Consider the following 20389-nt stretch of genomic DNA (forward strand, 5'->3'; position numbering starts at 1 on the left):
GGTTTTCCAACAATTTCTATACATTATTCAAACTGTTAATTATTTCCATTTTTACTTATTTTGATTGACCTACCTTGCTCAATATTTTACTATGCTTAAATATCAACTTACCAGGTTACGTTCCTTAAGTTAACTGGTGGATATCTACTTCAGGTATTACCTTGTTTTGGAAACAAACTTCGGCAAGCCGTAGTTTGCGTAGAAACGGACGGACAGACGGACATGGCTGGCCGATAACTGGACTTCCAAAGTCCATAACTTTACCAAATTTTATCCGATTTCAAAGTGGCATACCTCTAAAGACTCGTAATTTGATTCTCAAAATAATTGCATCAAAATTTTTCATTTTAGCGTTGGTGCAATTTTTGACCCATTTTCATGTCATTTATTTCCAAGTTTCCGATGTGTTGTTAAAAGGTGGCCCATAACTGGACTTCCAAAGTCCATAACTTTACCAAAGTTTATCCGATTTCAAAGTGGTATACCTCTAAAGACTCGTAATTTGATTCTCAAAAAATTTGCATCAAAATTTTTCATTTTAGCGTTGGTGCAATTTTTGACTCATTTTCATGTCATTTATTTCCAAGTTTCCGATGTGTTGTTAAAAGGTGGCCCATAACTGGACTTCCAAAGTCCATAACTTTACCAAAGTTTATCCGATTTCAAAGTGGTATACCTCTAAAGACTCGTAATTTGATTCTCAAAAAATTTGCATCAAAATTTTTCATTTTAGCGTTGGTGCAATTTTTGACCCATTTTCATGTCATTTATTTCCAAGTTTCCGATGTGTTGTTAAAAGGTGGCCCATAACTGGACTTCCAAAGTCCATAGCTTTACCAAATTTTATCCGATTTCAAAGTGGCATACCTCTAAAGACTCGTAATTCGATTCTCAAAAAATCTGCATCAAAATTTTTCATTTTAGCGTTGTTCCCATTTTTGACCCATTTTCATGTCATTTATTTCCAAGTTTCCGATGTGTTGTTAAAAGGTGGCCCATAACTGGACTTCCAAAGTCCATAACTTTACCAAATTTTATCCATTTTCAAAGTGGTATACCTCTAAAGACTCGTAATTTAATTCTCAAAAAATCTGCATCAAAATTTTTTCTTTTAGCGTTGGTGCAATTTTCGACCCATTTTCATGTCATTTATTTCCAAGTTTCCGATGTGTTGTTAAAAGGTGGCCCATAACTGGACTTCTAAAGTCCATAACATTACCAAAGTTTATCCGATTTCAAAGTGGAATACCTCTAAAGACTCGTAATTTGATTCTCAAAAAATTTGCATCAAAATTTTTCATTTTAGCGTTGGTGCAATTTTTGACCCATTTTCATGTCATTTATTTCCAAGTTTCCGATGTGTTGTTAAAAGGTGGCCCATAACTGGACTTCCAAAGTCCATAACTTTACCAAATTTTATCCGATTTCAAAGTGGCATACCTCTAAAGACTCGTAATTTGATTCTCAAAAAATCTGCATCAAAATTTTTCATTTTAGCGTTGGTGCCATTTTTGACCCATTTTCATGTCATTTATTTCCAAGTTTCCGATGTGTTGTTAAAAGGTGGCCCATAACTGGACTTCCAAAGTCCATAACTTTACCAAATTTTATCCATTTTCAAAGTGGTATACCTCTAAAGACTCGTAATTTAATTCTCAAAAAATCTGCATCAAAATTTTTTCTTTTAGCGTTGGTGCAATTTTTGACCCATTTTCATGTCATTTATTTCCAAGTTTCCGATGTGTTGTTAAAAGGTGGCCCATAACTGGACTTCTAAAGTCCATAACATTACCAAAGTTTATCCGATTTCAAAGTGGAATACCTCTAAAGACTCGTAATTTGATTCTCAAAAAATCTGCATCAAAATTTTTCATTTTAGCGTTGGTGCCATTTTTGACCCATTTTCATGTCATTTATTTCCAAGTTTCCGATGTGTTGTTAAAAGGTGGCCCATAACTGGACTTCCAAAGTCCATAACTTTACCAAATTTTATCCGATTTCAAAGTGGCATACCTCTAAAGACTCGTAATTTGATTCTCAAAAAATCTGCATCAAAATTTTTCATTTTAGCGTTGTTCCCATTTTTGACCCATTTTCATGTCATTTATTTCCAAGTTTCCGATGTGTTGTTAAAAGGTGGCCCATAACTGGACTTCCAAAGTCCATAACTTTACCAAATTTTATCCATTTTCAAAGTGGTATACCTCTAAAGACTCGTAATTTAATTCTCAAAAAATCTGCATCAAAATTTTTTCTTTTAGCGTTGGTGCAATTTTCGACCCATTTTCATGTCATTTATTTCCAAGTTTCCGATGTGTTGTTAAAAGGTGGCCCATAACTGGACTTCTAAAGTCCATAACATTACCAAAGTTTATCCGATTTCAAAGTGGAATACCTCTAAAGACTCGTAATTTGATTCTCAAAAAATTTGCATCAAAATTTTTCATTTTAGCGTTGGTGCAATTTTTGACCCATTTTCATGTCATTTATTTCCAAGTTTCCGATGTGTTGTTAAAAGGTGGCCCATAACTGGACTTCCAAAGTCCATAACTTTACCACATTTTATCCGATTTCAAAGTGGCATACCTCTAAAGACTCGTAATTTGATTCTCAAAAAATCTGCATCAAAATTTTTCATTTTAGCGTTGGTGCCATTTTTGACCCATTTTCATGTCATTTATTTCCAAGTTTCCGATGTGTTGTTAAAAGGTGGCCCATAACTGGACTTCCAAAGTCCATAACTTTACCAAATTTTATCCATTTTCAAAGTGGTATACCTCTAAAGACTCGTAATTTAATTCTCAAAAAATCTGCATCAAAATTTTTTCTTTTAGCGTTGGTGCAATTTTTGACCCATTTTCATGTCATTTATTTCCAAGTTTCGGATGTGTTGTTAAAAGGTGGCCCATAACTGGACTTCTAAAGTCCATAACATTACCAAAGTTTATCCGATTTCAAAGTGGAATACCTCTAAAGACTCGTAATTTGATTCTCAAAAAATTTGCATCAAAATTTTTCATTTTAGCGTTGGTGCAATTTTTGACCCATTTTCATGTCATTTATTTCCAAGTTTCCGATGTGTTGTTAAAAGGTGGCCCATAACTGGACTTCCAAAGTCCATAACTTTACCAAATTTTATCCGATTTCAAAGTGGCATACCTCTAAAGACTCGTAATTTGATTCTCAAAAAATCTGCATCAAAATTTTTCATTTTAGCGTTGGTGCCATTTTTGACCCATTTTCATGTCATTTATTTCCAAGTTTCCGATGTGTTGTTAAAAGGTGGCCCATAACTGGACTTCCAAAGTCCATAACTTTACCAAATTTTATCCGATTTCAAAGTGGCATACCTCTAAAGACTCGTAATTTGATTCTCAAAAAATCTGCATCAAAATTTTTCATTTTAGCGTTGGTGCAATTTTTGACCCATTTTCATGTCATTTATTTCCAAGTTTCCGATGTTTTGTTAAAAGGTGGCCCATAACTGGACTTCCAAAGTCCATAACTTTACCAAATTTTATCCGATTTCAAAGTGGCATACCTCTAAAGACTCGTAATTTGATTCTCAAAAAATTTGCATCAAAATTTTTCATTTTAACGTTGGTGCAATTTTTGACCCATTTTCATGTCATTTATTTCCAAGATTCCGATGTGTTGTTAAAAGGTGGCCCATAACTGGACTTCCAAAGTCCATAACTTAACCAAATTTTATCCGACGGACAGACGGACATGGCTAGATCGACTCTCCTGGTAATGCTGATAAAGAATATAAATACTTTATAGGGTCGGAAATGTCTCCTTCACTGCGTTGCAAACTTTTGACTGAAATTATAATACCTTCTGCAAGGGTATACAAATTCAAGAGGACAATCCTGCCTGAGCTTGCGTTATTCGTATTAGATTATTGCCTTCTGCGTTAGGTGGGCAATCTGCTGTGCACATTATCGCCTGCCCGGAGGACATTAAGCCGGTGCTCGTTCATTAACCAATAAAGCTCGCTGGATAATTGCAATTACCATTAACTGCTCTCGAGGCTTACGAGCGCAATCCTCTCGAGCTTGACAGCGGCAAGAAAACTTCCACGCATCCTGTCTTGGTTCCGAGGACCATCACTTCATCATTCCACTCGCCTCGCCACGCCTCGCATCCTTCCCAACCAACCGCACACTTTAACAATTATTACCAACCACACGTGGACAAGGACAAGGGCCTGGACATCGACATCGACATGGACACGAGTCGGAGCTTGTAATGTGCTCAATTTCTCGCATTTTGCACATCCGTCGGCCGGAACAGGACCAAGGCGAAAGCCCGGCCGAATGGCCACCTGCCAGCCATAATAATATTAAACAATATATATAAATCACTCAGCTGTCCGGCGCACACAGCGCCGGGATCCAAAAGGAGCCGAAAGGATGGGGGCTTCATAAAAATTTACCGCCATAATGCTTATTTTAAAAGTCAATATGTTCAGTGCCTGTTATTTTAACACCCAGCGTGTCCAGGTGTCCCGGTCGCATCCGCTTGCGAAAAGTACGAGACAGGCGACAGGAGCCGGAAAAGCTGAAAGGAGAAGCGGCAGCAGGAGCAAAGTGTCAGTGGCCAACGTCACAGCCCACAACACACAACATAAACATAAAGTGAAAAGCCCGGCGAGAAATAAGTTGGAAGGTCCCAGGACTCTTCGTCCTGCTTTTTTTTTTGCCCCATCCCTTTACGTTTTATTTTTATTTATTTTTTTTGCGGCCATCTAAAGCCAAGCGTCACATGTCGCCAGGATGAAAGGGAGCGGCAGCTTGTTGTTCATATCCTGGCCTGTCGTCCGTTTATGTGACGTGATTATGTGCAAAAAGTGCAACAGGCAGCAGGACCCGGCCCACCTGACACCGTGCAAAGGAGCCCTCAAGCAATGCGGATGACGAGGGCACCTGACAGAGGTGTCTCACCTTTGTCGACGGCGCGCTGCAGGCTCGTTCGGCTTACACGTGATTTTTGCGGAAATAACGTGGAAAGTCGGGATGCCTGCGGCGGCTGTCAGCCAACTTATTTCGGTCAATGTACTTTACTTTCACCAGAAAGAGCAATTCAGCCTGTATTTATCATTTCACTAATTTTTATTTATATGCCTTTAAAAAAATCTGAAATAAACACTGAAGTCGAGTATGCTTCACTATGTTAACCAATTTCAGAACAAATAGGAGCCCAATAGATTCGCAATTTTGTTAGCGCGGCTAACCAAAAAAAATGTAGCGCCATCTGACAGTAAGGTACATTTAGTAAGTAGAGCTGAGTTTACTGACCATGTTAAACTTAATATTTTAATGACTTCTAAATAAGTTTTTGATTTGTAAAATTGTTGGTGTGTCCATAAATATAAAGCGAATAAACATTTCACCCGATAACGGGCAGACTTGTAAACTTGAAGGTATATCTAGAGTCTGCACGTTAAATCCCAAGTCTCTAGCTTGTGTAGTTTTCGGGGTCTATTAATCTCAAAATGATCTAACAATTATATTAAAATTATAGAACCTTGCTTCGCTTTTTTATTAATCAATGTAGGCGATTAAATAATCAACGGCACTGTGGGAACTGGGTCACAATAGGGAGGAAATCGGGTGGGTATTGTGGCAAAATCGGGAGGGAATCGGGTGATAATCGGGTATATACGAAAAGGGGCACTGAATGTCGTCCCACGATCGCTTGCTTATCACTTCTAGCTTTTGTTGAGTTCTCGGCGGTGGTGACGAATAACTTTTACCGAAAAAAAAACGAAACCCAACGGAGACCAGAATGTGAAATTCAATTCGTTGGCCGAGTGGCTTTTTTGGTGCATTCGTCAGCTATTCCGATATGCTGGTCGCCTGCTCCATTAGCAAACTATTTAAAATGTTTTAAACTTTTTCACTCGAATTGTTGTTAAATTTTTATATAAACAAAATAAAAACATTTATACTCCGTGTCGAAAAAACAATTGTTCAAGGCACTTGTTTATGATCGCGATAACGGAGCGTATGAGTAATACGCTCGCTCTTTTTTGCCCCCATGAATTTGTACTGAACGAAAGGCGTACTAAATTGCCCTTTGTTGTTGCTCTCCGCAATTCATTCCATCTCTCTTACTCTCACAGTGAAATTACGGCGTAACGGTGAATCCGTAAACTTCTAGGAAATACGGTATTATTTTGTACTAATTCGAATAGGCGAGCAGCGTTAACAGAGCGTAGTGTTGTCTTTTTGCTGATAACTGAGAATATGTGTAAGCCCACTCACGCACACCACCTATGTATTTATACACACATATATATGTGCTTAGGTGTGTGTAATTATTTTGTGCGCAATCGTATATACATATGTACAAATATACATATCTGTTTGGTTGTATACCTTTGGGGTCTGGCATTGGACTTAATTAGCTTATTGGCACTCTCGCTGAGCTTTAGACTAATTTGTTTAAACATTAGGTGCACCTGAAAAAATATTTATCAACTTACTCAGTACTAGTAGTTGCTTTATAAATGTACTTAAGCTTATATTAAAGGAATGGAATTAAAAACGATTGCTTTAGTGTTCAATTGTTTTTCTTTTAATTGAACTTTGATAAAACAATATTTTTTTTTTCAAAATTAATATTAATATTGTATTTAAAATTTAAGAACCTTATCTTTTCAATTTAAAGAAATTAAAAATGTTATTTTTGGTTAATTATATACTAATTTCAAACCGTTTTGTGTTGATTCTCAAACCTATTCAAAATCGTTTTTTTATTAAGTCTAATTTGTTTATCTAAGATACATAACATACAAATTAAATTTAAAAAAATTTATTTTTTTAATATTGATGAAATATTAAATATGATTGTAAATAATATTTGTTGCCAGTTTTTTATTATAATCTGTTTAGCCAATAAAATGATTACATCTTACTGTGAAATAAAAACTCCCTAGATAAAATACAAATCGTAAAGCACCATCCGAATATTTTCTCCAAGTGCACAGTAAAAATCAGTTTTTATCCAAAGCGTTAATACTGCCACTAGATCACTGAACGCCTGGGATTTTGGATAAATGGTCAGCGTGGAAGAGCGGCAATCGAAACGGAAAGTGCTTTGCGAGGTTCCCCGGATTCAAATCGAAAGAAACGATCGCACCCGGGAACTCTACGTAGCGCTCATAGTGCCCACATGTAGCTCGTTCCAGCTGTGTGTGGCATATATAGCTTATCAACAGGGCCTCCGCCCCTCCGCTCCCCGTCCCACCACTCAATTACACAAGCGTTTCCCCCACAAGTCAACCTTGGCACTTATCCACTCGAGTGGAGCGTGCCAGATGCACTCGACAAACGGCTTTCAAACGGTTTCTGTGCGCTTGTTACAAAAAGTTTATAATTTCGTATTTAACAAAAAAATTAATGTTTTATGCCGCAAGGGGGCGGCGCACACTGGAATTTATAAACATTTCCAGCGCTGTTTTCGCTTTGAGGTTTGAGGGCCGATAAATAGCAACAAATTCAGAGGGTTGCTAAGATGAAGTAATCTATTCCACAGGCCTGTGTATCAATTTGTTGCTCGGTACATTTAAATGCTTCTGGCTCAGTTTCTAAACTACTGATAAGGTCCCATGTAGTGAATATATTGCTAAGCAAACATTTTTTATTGAATGATAATCAAATTACGATTACGTTATATATCAATAATTTCTTATTATTATTTATCCTAGTACTAGATGTTACAAAATAGTTAAAGATAAGGCACTTGGTACACACACGGATATTGTTAGAAATTTATCAATCAATAACTTTATGAATTGTGGAAAATTGAATTGTAAGTTTAATTTTTTAAAATCAAAATTTGTTTGAAAAAATTGAAAATGTTTTTACAAGCTTGAACCTAAAAGATCAATTTCTCATTTTTACAATACCAATATAGAAAAATAAATTAAACAGTAAATTAAGTTAATTAATTACTTTAAAAATAACATATTGCATTTAAAGTAAATAATTAGGGTTTCTTTTTAATTATTTTAAGAGTCTATAAAATTAAAAAATATATAATATTAAGCAATTTGAGTTAAGCTAAATGATACAAATTCTCGAGCTTAGTTTATCGAGTGCGTACTGTCCTGTTGATTGCCGATGTCATGAAATGTGTGTCAGCGTTTCTCTGACGCTGAACACTCGAGCAGCATGCCCTCTCTCTTGCTTTATCAACTAGCCCTCTCGTTCGCACCACAGGAGACTCATTCACTCGTCAGCTATCTCTCTTGCACTGTCGTTTGCCATCTCTTTCACACACCCACCACCGCTGCGGTCAACGATCTCCAAAATTTGGAGTCCGGGTTCGATGACCTACCGAAAAAGAAAGCACCACTTTTTATAGGGTTGCCCACTGAGTTTTCTGATCGCCTGGTTGGCGCAACAGGCGTCTGATTTTTCTTTCAATCGTCGATCGGTGGTGCTGGTGGATTCCGATATCACCAGTAGTGCCGGTGGGTCAGGGACGGGCCCTGAACGTGACACCGTTGGCGGCCGCTCACCTTGGGGCGTTGAACCTTGGGCGCCCGAGGTCAGCGAACGCGCCCAAAAACTGGGTCAAGCGAAGAGCATCCGACCAGCGGACCACTCGGATGAAATTCACTTTCGTTTTTTATGTAGAAATCGATAGCCGGCTTTGCTCGGCGACCAGGCGTCCAGACAGCCCCAGCCAACGAACCGTATCTGAGTCCGCACTGCGTTCGTATCCGTATCTGTATCTGTATCTGTAAATTTATCTGCAGCGCACAGTGGGCTTAATGTCTTTAAAACAAGATCAAAAAAGTTGCACTCGTTTGGTTATTTTCAGTTTTTTGTAGGTATGGTTGTAAAATGATATTATGAATATAAAAAGTTATGTTAATAGCGTCTTCAAAAACTTAACTTATTTTACTATTTGCTTGGTTGTCGCTAAATTTCTACAGTATTATAGATGTAATATTTAATACAAATTTAATACATTAATATAAATATTTTAACTTCAATTTTTTTCTTATACTGGAATCTTTTCATTTAGTCTAATTTAATTTTAAAGTTAAAAGCACGATCTAAATAATAATACAAATTAAATAAGTCCATACCTTGCTTTTCACTAAATTGGAAAACAAAACTTGCATAGTGTTAATAAGTTATATTAGATTAATATAGAATGCTCAGTTTTATTTTCCTCTTTCCCCAGACAAAACCAAATTATATCTATCAATTACCGCATATTAAATTTCAATGGAATCGAAATATATTGTTAATCATTTGTAGCAATGCCACACTGTGCGTTGACGAACTCGGTCTTGTTGGGCTTGTCCGACTGCCGCCTTCACTTTCGCTTTCAAAACATGATCGATAATATAGCGGCAGCTAGTAACAGGCCAACATAATGCCAAGTGGCTCGCACTTCAGTTGGCTGTTCACTGCTGGTGACCTCGTTTTCCTGCTGCTGGCTTTTCGGTTTCGTTATGTTTCGTTATATTTTGTTGTTTTTATTTGTGTCGAAACTTAAACAATGGTGTGGAATGAACGGGGGAGATTTGCAAGAAGCGCCCAGGGCATGTCGGACGTAATGCGGGTTTTAATACTGAATTTAAATGGCAAAGGAGTCTTTGGCATTCAGGTTCTAGGGAAAAGGAAAAAGAAGGATGGGAAAAAACGCGCATCTCAACTGGGCAAAGGGTTCTTTAAAATCAGATGCGCATTAAAGTTCCTTTGAGAATTGAATTAATGCAATATGGACCTTTCTCAACCACAAATAAGCGTTCGTATTGAAAATGAACGATAAACTCGAAAATTCTGATTAATCAGTTGGTCTTACTTTAAAAGCAAAAGTAAGAATATTTAAATCCGATGGTCAATAATTATCTATTTTTATATATTTGCATTAATTATACTTATAAGCTAAAGAATCATTTTGGTTTTGGTGTTTGTTAGTATTAGAATGATTTAACCCTTAATAAATAAATTTGTATTATGCATATAAAGTTATTTGTACCCCTTTTACACTCGAATATGGATTTGGTTCAATACTTATTGGTTTTAATTATGGGCACCTTCTCTATCCTATTCATTCTAGGTGCCCTTTGTGTGTTTATGAGCTCCTTGCCGATCCATTGTTATTGGGGCGTTTTGCAGTTGTTTTTATTATTTCACGCCGAGGCCCGCTTCTGGTTTTCCAAGGTTTTCCAGTTCGATCGAGACGACGAGCCCAAGGTTTCCTTGAATTAAGTACGTGTGGCGTCAAGTTGGCAGCAGCGTTGTTGGCCCTCTTCTGTTGGCCTGGCCAAAATAGAACAGCAACGGTTTCTAAATAGTCGGTCGGTGGCTGCTCGCTAGCAGTTCTCCGCCAGAAAAGTGCCCCTCTCGCCATTCGGCAAAACAAATAGTGCTCTGTTTACGCAAATTTGTGCTGGCCAGCGGTCGGCGGCCGGCTAGAAAAGCCGGCACGGCGGATGAGATTAGTTTTTTCGTACTATTTCGATCCGGCGCCCAGCGATGAAAAGCAGCTACGACGACCGGCAGCATGAAATTTTTATGCTGATATGAAAACAACGACAACGCGCTTGGTACGCAGCGAGTTCCATTAAAATCAACGTGAAACAACAATTAGTATTCAAGGTTAACCAGAAACGAACCGCGATCCGGCGACGAACTCAGTTACCAACTGGGGACAAGCAATTGTTTAAACAGACCCCAACGTTGGGCCCCAAGAAACCGGTTTACTGTTTTCATTGGTTCTTTTTTACAAATTATAAATAGCTATTTTAGGATATCAGACTATGGAACCTATTTTGTAGTAAAGAATTTAAAGCACAGGCGGGAAAACTCTTTCTTTGGTTTCAATATCTTATGTGTTAAATAACGATGGGAAAAATCAACTAAACATCCATATGTATGTAATAGTAGAAAAAAAGCTTACGAGAAAAGTGAACTGAGCAACACCAAAATAGACAAACAACAACACAATAAGTGGTCAATAATCAAATTAAAAAATTTGTTGCTATTAAATTTACTGTAACCGTAATATTTTTTGTTTTTGCTTATTTTTAGGGCTTCTGTTTTTTTTGTGTATTTATAACTCTGAAAACCAACAATTCAAACCATTAAAAGTTAGGACTTCACTTTACCGGGTTTTTTTTGTTGTCACAATTCAAGCTAAGAGTCAAAGTTATAATCACTTTTAAACGGTTTGGGATTAACTTAATTTGTGAAAATGGTGAATGTATTCTCATCATAATAGTGAATTAACTAAATATTTTTCATTAACATTTTTTTAAAGTAACCCTTAACCTTTGTAACCCTTTTATAAATTTTTTATTTACCATTTCTGTGATCAAAGAATATAGTTTTTCAGTTAATAGCCAAGAGTAACCAGCTTATAACTAGAATTGCCATTTAATAGATTGTGGAATTGTACCTATTTTATAAATTTTAGCGAGTTATAAGTATAATTATTTTAATACCTATAATACAGTATAGTCTTTTTTGAAAGAAACATTTTTATTAGTGAGAATGTCAATGCTGATTGACTGGGCAGTTCTCTCATAGAACCATCACAATTGAGTCCATCGAAAACATAATGAATTCAAAGGGTGCCAACACACCAGAGAAACTTTCCCAATTGAAAGAATGAGATACGCAAACACCAGCCACGCACACGCACCCATAAATTACCACTCATTGGGTGCGGTCATCTGTTATAATGTGCTCACCGCCACAAAATCTTTGCCGCTTCCCCGGAGGTCATTGAACTCGAGGAGCTGCCCAGCAACCTTTGACAGAGGGTTGTACCTAAAGTTTCTGGGCCCCTGGTCGGCTGCCCCAACTCGATTTCCTACTTGTCCGTTGTTAATGGTTGAAAACAAAAAAAGTCGGGCCCCCTTTATGATTTACGGCTCTCCCGAGGAGAGTGGACCCACTATCTGAAGCATTTCACTTTCGATTTTAATTTTTCTAGGAAGCTTTTTATAATTTGGAACAGGCGAACAGCTTGGGGCACTGGCTCCAACTGGTGATCGCACATTTGTATTTTATATTCAGTTTTTTGAGTGCGGCTCTTCCGGTTGTCTCTTTCACACCCGCGGGCTATTGATATAGTGGAGTTTTTTTTTGGTTTTTTGATGGGTTTTTGGCGCTTTCATGGTTGGTGACCTACTTTTTATTCATGGCTGTTGTTGTGCGGCACACTGTGCAAAAAAAAAATTATCACAATTATTTTTTTAAAATTTTCTTTAAACAAAAAAAATATTTATTGCATAGGCAGAGGGTTTTAAAACGTTTCCCTACATTTTCTTGAAGCTAAAAAACTTTTTTCTTTTAGAATGGTTTTAATAAATAAGTACTGTATTTCACAAGAACTTTTCCGCAGCAAACGCATAATATTATGTTGCTCTATTCGATTGTGAAAAGTTTGTTTATTTTTGGTCTTACTTGCCATGATTTACCCCCTTGTTAAGGCGCAGTAAAAGTTGCTGCCGTGCGCGAGAAATCCCGTGTAATCCTCCGGGGGATCATAATTAAGCCACAATAACTTGTCATATTTAAGCCGCTCCGAGCTGCTGTTCTGCGCACTCCGCACTCCGATCCCATGGCAACAACTCATTACACCGCTCCCATGCCGTCCTCTTTTTCCAGGTCTCACTGTGGGGCTGCGCAATGTCAACGTTCGCATCCCGTCCGCCGTTAAGCGGGGCGATAATGCGCTCTTAATCTGCAATTATGACATCGAGAACGACACGCTCTACACGGTGAAGTGGTACCGCGGCAGACGGGAGTTCTATCGCTACACGCCAAAGGAGAATCCGGCCTGGAAGATATTCACCAAAACGAACGAAATCGATGTCGAGGTAATGGCAGAGCTGCCAACTAAGTAGCTAACACCATTTCATTTAAGAAAACAGAAAACATATATATATAAAACATATATTTCTAATAAATGACGGTATAGAGAGAGTTGCACAATATGATTAGGATTACTTATATAAATGATTTTTTGGATTTAAGATTATGTTAAATAATGTTGTTTCTTTCAAATTTTTTTTATATTTTCTATATTTTCTGGGAAAAGGTTTATGCTGGTGGCTTTTAAATAAGTATTTATTTTAAATAACTATTTATAAAAATTTGCAGAGTAATTTTCAAATGTTTAAGTCAGTCGTTTAAATTACAACCTTAGTTTATTATAAATTCTTTTGTGAGTTTCTGAATTTGAATTTTAAAGTGAATCAAATGAGCGTGTTCTTGCATTAAATAATATTTGAAATACATTTTGTTTTGCTTATATTACAAATTACAATTTACAAATTGTATTTAAACAAAGTATGATTTTACTGCGCTTCAAATTCAAAACAGTTTGTTGTTGTTTTACTTTTAAGGCGTATGTTATTTTGTATATCATCAAGTTATTACGAAGTAGACCATATGGCTAGCAAAAGGCTAAGTTGGCAACACTTGATAAGTGCTCCGAAGGCTGTTGATAATAATGATGATGGGTTTTATTGAAACTGAAAAACAGAGACAAGGGAAAAGAAACGAAAGCAAAAGAGTTGCCAGTGTAAATTGCTTTAAATAACTGAAGGCAAAGTGCTGCTGATGGGCTTCTTTGTTGCTGCCGTGCTGTTGCTGTTGCCGTTGCTGTTGCTGCTGCTGCCGGGATGTTGCTGATGGTATTAACGACAGCAGCAACTGCAGTAAGGGGGCTGTATAAACAATCGACCTGCTTTCGATGTTCATGTGTGCATCCATGTTGGTTTTATGCATGTTAAAAAGTTTTAATTAACAATTTTGACTTTCCATTTGCTGCGCTCTTATTGTTGACTTTTGCTGACATTTCGATATTAAAAACGACGTTGCAAAAGGACTGAAAAAAATTATATATTAAAAAAGTGGTGGAGAGCAGCAACAAAGGTTACGCCTATCTTATGTAAGCACTTACGTAAACGCAGAACGCAAATAGCTGTGGGTTGCGTTATACGCCTTGTTTAACTGAAAACAATTATTTTATCGAAGACGTACAAAACCATTGGCTATATCATTGAAAATCTAGATTGCTTTGCCATCAGCATTTAATGAAAAAAGTGACCAGAAAGTGCAAGCAAAAGTTTAAAAACTATTTGAATGTTTTATTTTAAAATATTTTCTGTATTTGTTTTTGCTTCAAGATTTTTATTTGTTTTATAATTTGACTACCAATTTAAATTTAGTCTAGTCTGCGAATTTATTAAAATTGCTAAAACAATGGCAACTTAATTTATACCAACAGAGCTTAATCTAAGAGTTTCCCCAATATCAAAATTTTTCAGACTACCCAATCGAATGCCAGCCATGTTCTGCTGCGAAATGTTCCCACCTCAATATCGGGCAAGTTTGCCTGCGAAGTGTCCGCGGATGCACCCACCTTCGATACTTCCATCGTGGCTGCCGACATGGAGGTGGTTGGTAAGTAATCAGGTGCTTATCCGCCCACATGTCACTAACTTGCCTCGTGTTTTTGGCCCCAGAATTGCCCACTCAACGACCCATAATTACGGGCATCCATTCGAGATATCGCCTGGGCGACGTTGTGAATGGCAACTGCTCATCGGATTACTCCAAGCCGGCGGCGAATCTCACCTGGTGGATCAACGACATCCAGGTGCCTCCGAATTATCTCCGCATCTACGACATTCAGCGGCATTTGGCCGAGCACCTGGAGTCGGCAGTTTTGGAGATCAACTTCGTGGTCACCGTACATCACTTCAACAAGAGTCGCTTGAAGGTGAGTTTGCATTCAGCTCAATTTATAGAACCCTTAAACAGGCTATAAATATATTCACAGTTGAAGTGTTCGGCTCGAATACACAAAATCTATGCCCAAGAGAGCGAAAAAATGATCGAGGAGGATCGGCCCAGGTTTCTGGCTTCAGGAAGATCGCCCGAAATGAATATGTATCCCTTCGATCAGCCCGGTGATGTGGATGAGCATAACGAATTGTATTTGATTCATTCAAGTGAGTATTAGTTAAAAATTAGTATACCATCTCAGAAAAATAAAACGTTTAAGTAACCTTAAAACTAAAAAGTTGTCTTAGTTTGAAAATTAAAATATTTATTTACTCCAAAATGAAAAGGTGTAGACTCTAACTAACTAATGGTCAAAAGAAACATTCATTGAATGCTAACAGTCTCACATTTCCAAAGAAAAAGTTAAAGATAAAAGGAAACATCCATTCCCATTGTTTTTTTTTTCAAGCCAATCAATATTCTATTTGATTAACTTCCGGTCATTAGTAGGTAAGCTTTGTCTGCAGTTACTGTTTAAAAATTGGTCCACAGATAGGCAATGGCCACGCCCCAAATGTCAGGCAAATGGGGGGCAACTGACCCAAACAAAACCGGGCCTACAGATCTTGGGATGATTGTTTTACAAGCCAAACATATGCACAGGGGATACATTTACACGCACGCCATTACAGTGATAAACTGGTGGGCATTAAATCAAAGTTAGCGAAAAAGGACCGAGCACCTTATTAGCCCGATTCGTATCCTTGTGTGTGGGTCCCTCTGACCGTCGGCGATTTATTAATGCTCTGCGGTAAGCTGGGAGCAATTAATTCAAAGATTAATTTTACCGGCGGGTGCCGGGCATCCGAAGCTGATTTCAATCTCTTGGCCTCATCCCTCCATCGTCTAAGCCAAATCTTTTTTGTTTTGTGTTATTTCAGATACCGCTGCCGGACTATTCGCCTGGAATCCCACTCTGTTTCTGCTCCTGCTCCTGTGGCCAAGTGCTTGGGCTTTGTGCGTTTGGGAGAACCGACTGGGGAACCTGTTGGAGGACCGACTTTTGGACAGGGCGGAGCGGTGATAAGCTGGCCGATGGCAGGAGAGATGGACTTTAGGCGGGACTTGAGACAGAAGAGAACCCCTGCAAATTATGGAACCCATATTTAGCGAATCGAATAGCAAATCAACAGTGAATGAGGTCCTCAGCATACCGAATATACCTACTCATATATACCTATACCTATGTTAAGTACGTAACTGTAAAGACAAGTGCATTTCCAATTACCCGTCGTACTCCTCTATTCCCAAGTCAAATGTAAATAGGCATCGCATACTCACCAGGCATACACACATATACCTACTCTCTAAGCAGGATTCTAAATGTTTGCTTTCGTTGGGTTTTTGTCGAGGATTTATTGTTAAGATTGTGGTTTCTAGGCAGATTCATTGTTCTGTTCTTCTGTGTCTGTTTGAAAAACTGTACAACTAAAATGTTTAGCTATAGCGATAACTCTAGTGTGACCCTAAGTTGAACGTGTGCGTAAGAAACATTGATGGAAGCCAAATAAAGATGGTTTTATTTGATCACTTATGCGATGTGTGTCTTTCAAGGCTATGTGTTCAATAGGTAAGTAATTCTTTTAGAAATTGATAATAAATTAGGCTTAAAATGTAAATATCTCATAGCTATCAATCTTCCTTTGATACTCCAAATCTGACCCATAAATTCATTCACACTAATTACAATTACTTATTGCGGATGCTTAATTTCCATAGACTTTCATTGTTTTGTTGTTTGGCTGAGTATTATTTTTCAAGTAATGAGTGAAAGAAAAGAAACGAAGCGAAATGAAGGGCCAAGTTCGCCAGCCACATCGAAAATGAAAAACTTGTAATTTACGTGACAAAAACAATGCGATGCCAGCGACAGAGGAGGAAAATTTGGAGCTTCCATTGGCGGAGTGACATGAAAAACAGCGTCAAATGGGCTGTGCTGGTGTGGGTGTGTATCTGTGTGGGCTTGGATTTGGCAACACCCACTGTGCACAGTGGGTTCGGGAAGGGTCGTCCCCCTAGTGCTTGCAATTTCGCACTCGAATGCATCCTGCATCCCGACTCCTTGCTAAGGATCTGCATTTGGAGGCGACAGTGGGCGTGGCACTTTAGCAACAATTTATTGTGCATGCGAGTGGCCTCACATGCACGCCACTTGTGTTCCTGAAATAAATAATTGGACTTTCGTTAGTTTTCAAATCTCCCAAATTTTCTTTTTTATATAATATGTTAAAATTAATTCCAAAATTCATTAATTTAAATATTTGTATCCTATGTTAAGCCGAACCCAATTATTACCCCAACCAACACCAAGTATAACGTAAAAGAAGAAACTTAACAAATAAGCAAAGAATTTATTATTTAAATATGGTTATAGGGAAAACTGATCCCAACTTTACTTTTCTAAAGTAAACCAAACCTCCTTTTTATACCCTTGCAGAGGGTATTATAATTTTGGTCAAAAGTGTGCAACGCAGTGAAGGAGACATCTCCGACCCTATAAAGTATATATATTATTGATCAGGATCACCTCCTGAGTTGATATAGCCATGTCCGTCTGTCCGTCTGTCTGTCCGTCTGTCTGTTTCTACGCAAACTAGTCTCTCAGTTTTAAAGCTATCGAATTGAAACTTTGCACACACCCTTCTTTCCTTTGCACGCAGTATATATGTCGGAAAGGCTGGGATCGGCCGACTATATCCTATAGCTGCCATATAACGGATTGATCGGAAATGCCATAACTTTGGTGGTTGTAAAGTTAGAATGTTGGGATTTTCTAAGGGTTTTATATTTGGCTAATCAATCCGACATGCCGAATTTTATAAGGATCGGCCGACTATATCCTATAGCTGCCATATAACTGATTGATCGGAAATGCCATAACTTTGGTGTTTTTAAAGTTAGGAAGTTGGGATTTTTTATGAGTATTAAGAATGCATCATATGAATAATTTTGGAGAATATAATTTACAGAGTATTCTGCAAGGGTATATCAACTTCGGCTCCGCCCGAGGTTAGCTTTCCTTTCTTGTTAAAACTGCTCTTGAAAACTTATTAGACCAATATCTACGGAGTATCAGCTTTTTCTATTTGGCAGTGCAGTTCGGCAGATAGTGGGGCATTTCTATTTTGAAATTGGTAAGCCAATTATGGGGTATCTTATAGGCAAGGCACTCGTTTTAATCTTAGAAAGTGTTTGCCCAAAAGTAAGCAGATAAAGAACACCTCTTAAATTCATGGTCACGTCTCATCTGATATGCAAAATTTATTGCTCTCCAATCCGATAAATAGCTGCAAATAAGGTTGCTCCAGTGATTTTTCAACCTACCTGTGAGAATGTGGTGCTGTTCCTTGGCGATCGTGTGTCTCCTGCTGGGATTTTCAGAGGCCCGGAAGGGATTTGGACCTGGGGAGCAGGACTGGGGCTACGTGGACGTGCGGGAGGGGGCCCACATGTTCTACTGGCTCTACTACACCACGGCCAATGTAAGGAGCTATACGGAGCGACCGTTGGTCCTGTGGCTCCAAGGTGGACCCGGTGGCGCCTCCTCGGCTTTGGGCAACTTCGTGGAACTGGGACCAGTGGACATAAAGGGCGCACCGCGGGAGGGAAACTGGGTGCAGCACGTCAACGTGCTGTTCATCGACAGTCCCGTGGGATCGGGCTTTAGCTATGCCGACAACACCAGTCTGCTGGTGACCAACAACAAAGAGCTCATCGACGACCTCATGACCTTCATGTTGCACTTCTATAATTCGCACACCGAGTTAAAGAATGTCCCACTGCACATTTTCTCAGAAAGTTATGGAGGTAAAGTGGCTCCCGCCTTGGCCATCAAACTGGAAAAAGCCATGAAGGCTGGTGAACTGGCAAGGCCTGGAATCCTAAAGTCCGTGACCATAGGGAATCCCTGGATATCCACTCGCCATATCTGTCGCGAACACTCTAAGTACTTGTTCGTCAATGGTCTAATCGATGAGGATGGGGTGGCGGAAATAGATGCCCAAGAGAAGAAAATCCTGAGCGCCCTCGAGAATCACGAGTTCGAAAAGGCCACCGATGAGTATATAGCATGGTTCGACATCATGCAAGAACTGACCGGTGGGATCTACGTATACAACACACAGACCCACATCGATCCCTCTGAGGATCACACCTACGGCTTCGGACCTGAATTGAACCTCCTGATGGAGTTTAAAGTGAGTAAGGCCCTGCAAATTGACGGTAATGTTTATGCGTCTCAAGTCATTGATGTGTTCACGTTTCTGCACGGAGATCGCCTTATATCGGACATTTATGCAAGTGAGTAATACAATTTAAATTTATGTAGTCAAATTCATGTAATCAAATCTTTACTTTACTTATTTTATAAAACGTCCTTACAGTTCCTCATCTGCTAAACGAGACCTCCGTAAAGGTAAATATTTATTCCGGCCAGTTGGATACCCTGGTACCCACCTCAGCCACTCTGGCCACGATCAAGGACTGGGTCTGGAAGGATAAGTCGGCCTATCTCCGGGCCAAGCGCACCGCCATCCTCGTCGATGGAATACTCCAGGGCTACCAAAAAGTCGGGGGCAACTTCGGGATGTACTGGATCAATCGGTCGGGACATTTGGCACCCTCCGACAACCCAACTGCCATGCAATATGTCCTAAAGTCCGTCACTGAGTATAATAAATAATTTTCATTTAATATTTCATAAATAAACGATAGGTTTTGAATATAATTTAAGGCCTGGAAAGGCTTCGTCTGCCAGATGCCGACTTCCATTATTTTCTGCTGACGTCTTAACCAAGTGTGGTTAAGTCTTTTTGGTTAAGTCTGTGTTGAATAATGAGAATTGTTTATTTAAATATCTCAAGAGTATTGTGAGCTAAAACAAAATAAAAGAAGCAAAATAGAACTTATATTTGGTACAAGGTGAGCACGTCTTTATCTAAAGATGGTGGTGGCCTACAAAAATCTTAAAATTCATTATGGGTCTATTTCCATCTGTTATAAAGAGTAACACCCTTATACATTAATGGTTCAATGAAATATCATGTCTTTTTTTAAGTTTTTTCATTTTTAATATAAAATAATAAAGTACTTCTTGAATTGATCTGACCTCCTCAGCGGTGTGTACATGAAATGTCCAATCGGGAATTGTGTATTAAACTAAACGGCAAATCAAAATAAAGTGTGATAAATTTGTCTCTTAATACAGCCATGAAGAGGAAATGTATCTTGGAACACACAGCTCCCTTTGTATCTGCAGGATTGCTGTGCCAGCCCGGCCAATTGCTTGAAAATGACTTTTGAAAGCGGGCAAAAAGCCAGCGGCAGGAGCTGCTTAATGGACAATCGAAAACGCATTGAACTGGCAATTTTGGTTTTGCTCCCGTGGCAAATTGATTTCCGTTTGCGGTCGCTCCCCGGCGTCAACTGGCCTCCGATGACAGACGCCGCCGCCAGGTGGCGCTCTCATTAAAACTGCACAGCGACCCGGTCAAAATTGGCAGTGGGCTTGGGTAGTGGTGGGTGTTGGATCCTGCAAGGTAGGTGGTTTTGTGGCG

At 38.7% G+C, this 20389-nt stretch overlaps 2 protein-coding genes across 2 annotated transcripts in view; both read left to right on the forward strand.

The window, feature by feature from the left end:
• LOC108053817 overlaps nt 1–16368 on the forward strand; it is a 68188-nt gene extending 51820 nt beyond the window's left edge. The window contains exons 3-7 of the mRNA XM_044459965.1: nt 12648–12859; nt 14315–14450; nt 14513–14769; nt 14830–15001; nt 15716–16368. Of these exons, the coding sequence (XP_044315900.1) occupies nt 12648–12859; nt 14315–14450; nt 14513–14769; nt 14830–15001; nt 15716–15858 (920 nt within the window). The 3' untranslated portion in view covers nt 15859–16368. The remainder of the gene's footprint in view (nt 1–12647; nt 12860–14314; nt 14451–14512; nt 14770–14829; nt 15002–15715) is intronic.
• Nucleotides 16369–18153: 1785 nt separating this feature from the next.
• LOC108053816 (retinoid-inducible serine carboxypeptidase-like) lies at nt 18154–19743 on the forward strand. The gene is made up of 2 exons (XM_044459716.1): nt 18154–19133; nt 19217–19743. Exons 1-2 carry the CDS (start codon nt 18167–18169, stop codon nt 19513–19515), a joined length of 1266 nt encoding a protein of 421 aa, XP_044315651.1. The 5' UTR covers nt 18154–18166; the 3' UTR covers nt 19516–19743.
• The last annotated feature ends 646 nt before the right edge of the window (nt 19744–20389 follow it).

This window comes from Drosophila rhopaloa, unplaced genomic scaffold (genome assembly GCF_018152115.1).
Source record: "Drosophila rhopaloa isolate 14029-0021.01 unplaced genomic scaffold, ASM1815211v1 contig_2, whole genome shotgun sequence".
Lineage (NCBI taxonomy): Eukaryota > Metazoa > Arthropoda > Insecta > Diptera > Drosophilidae > Drosophila > Drosophila rhopaloa.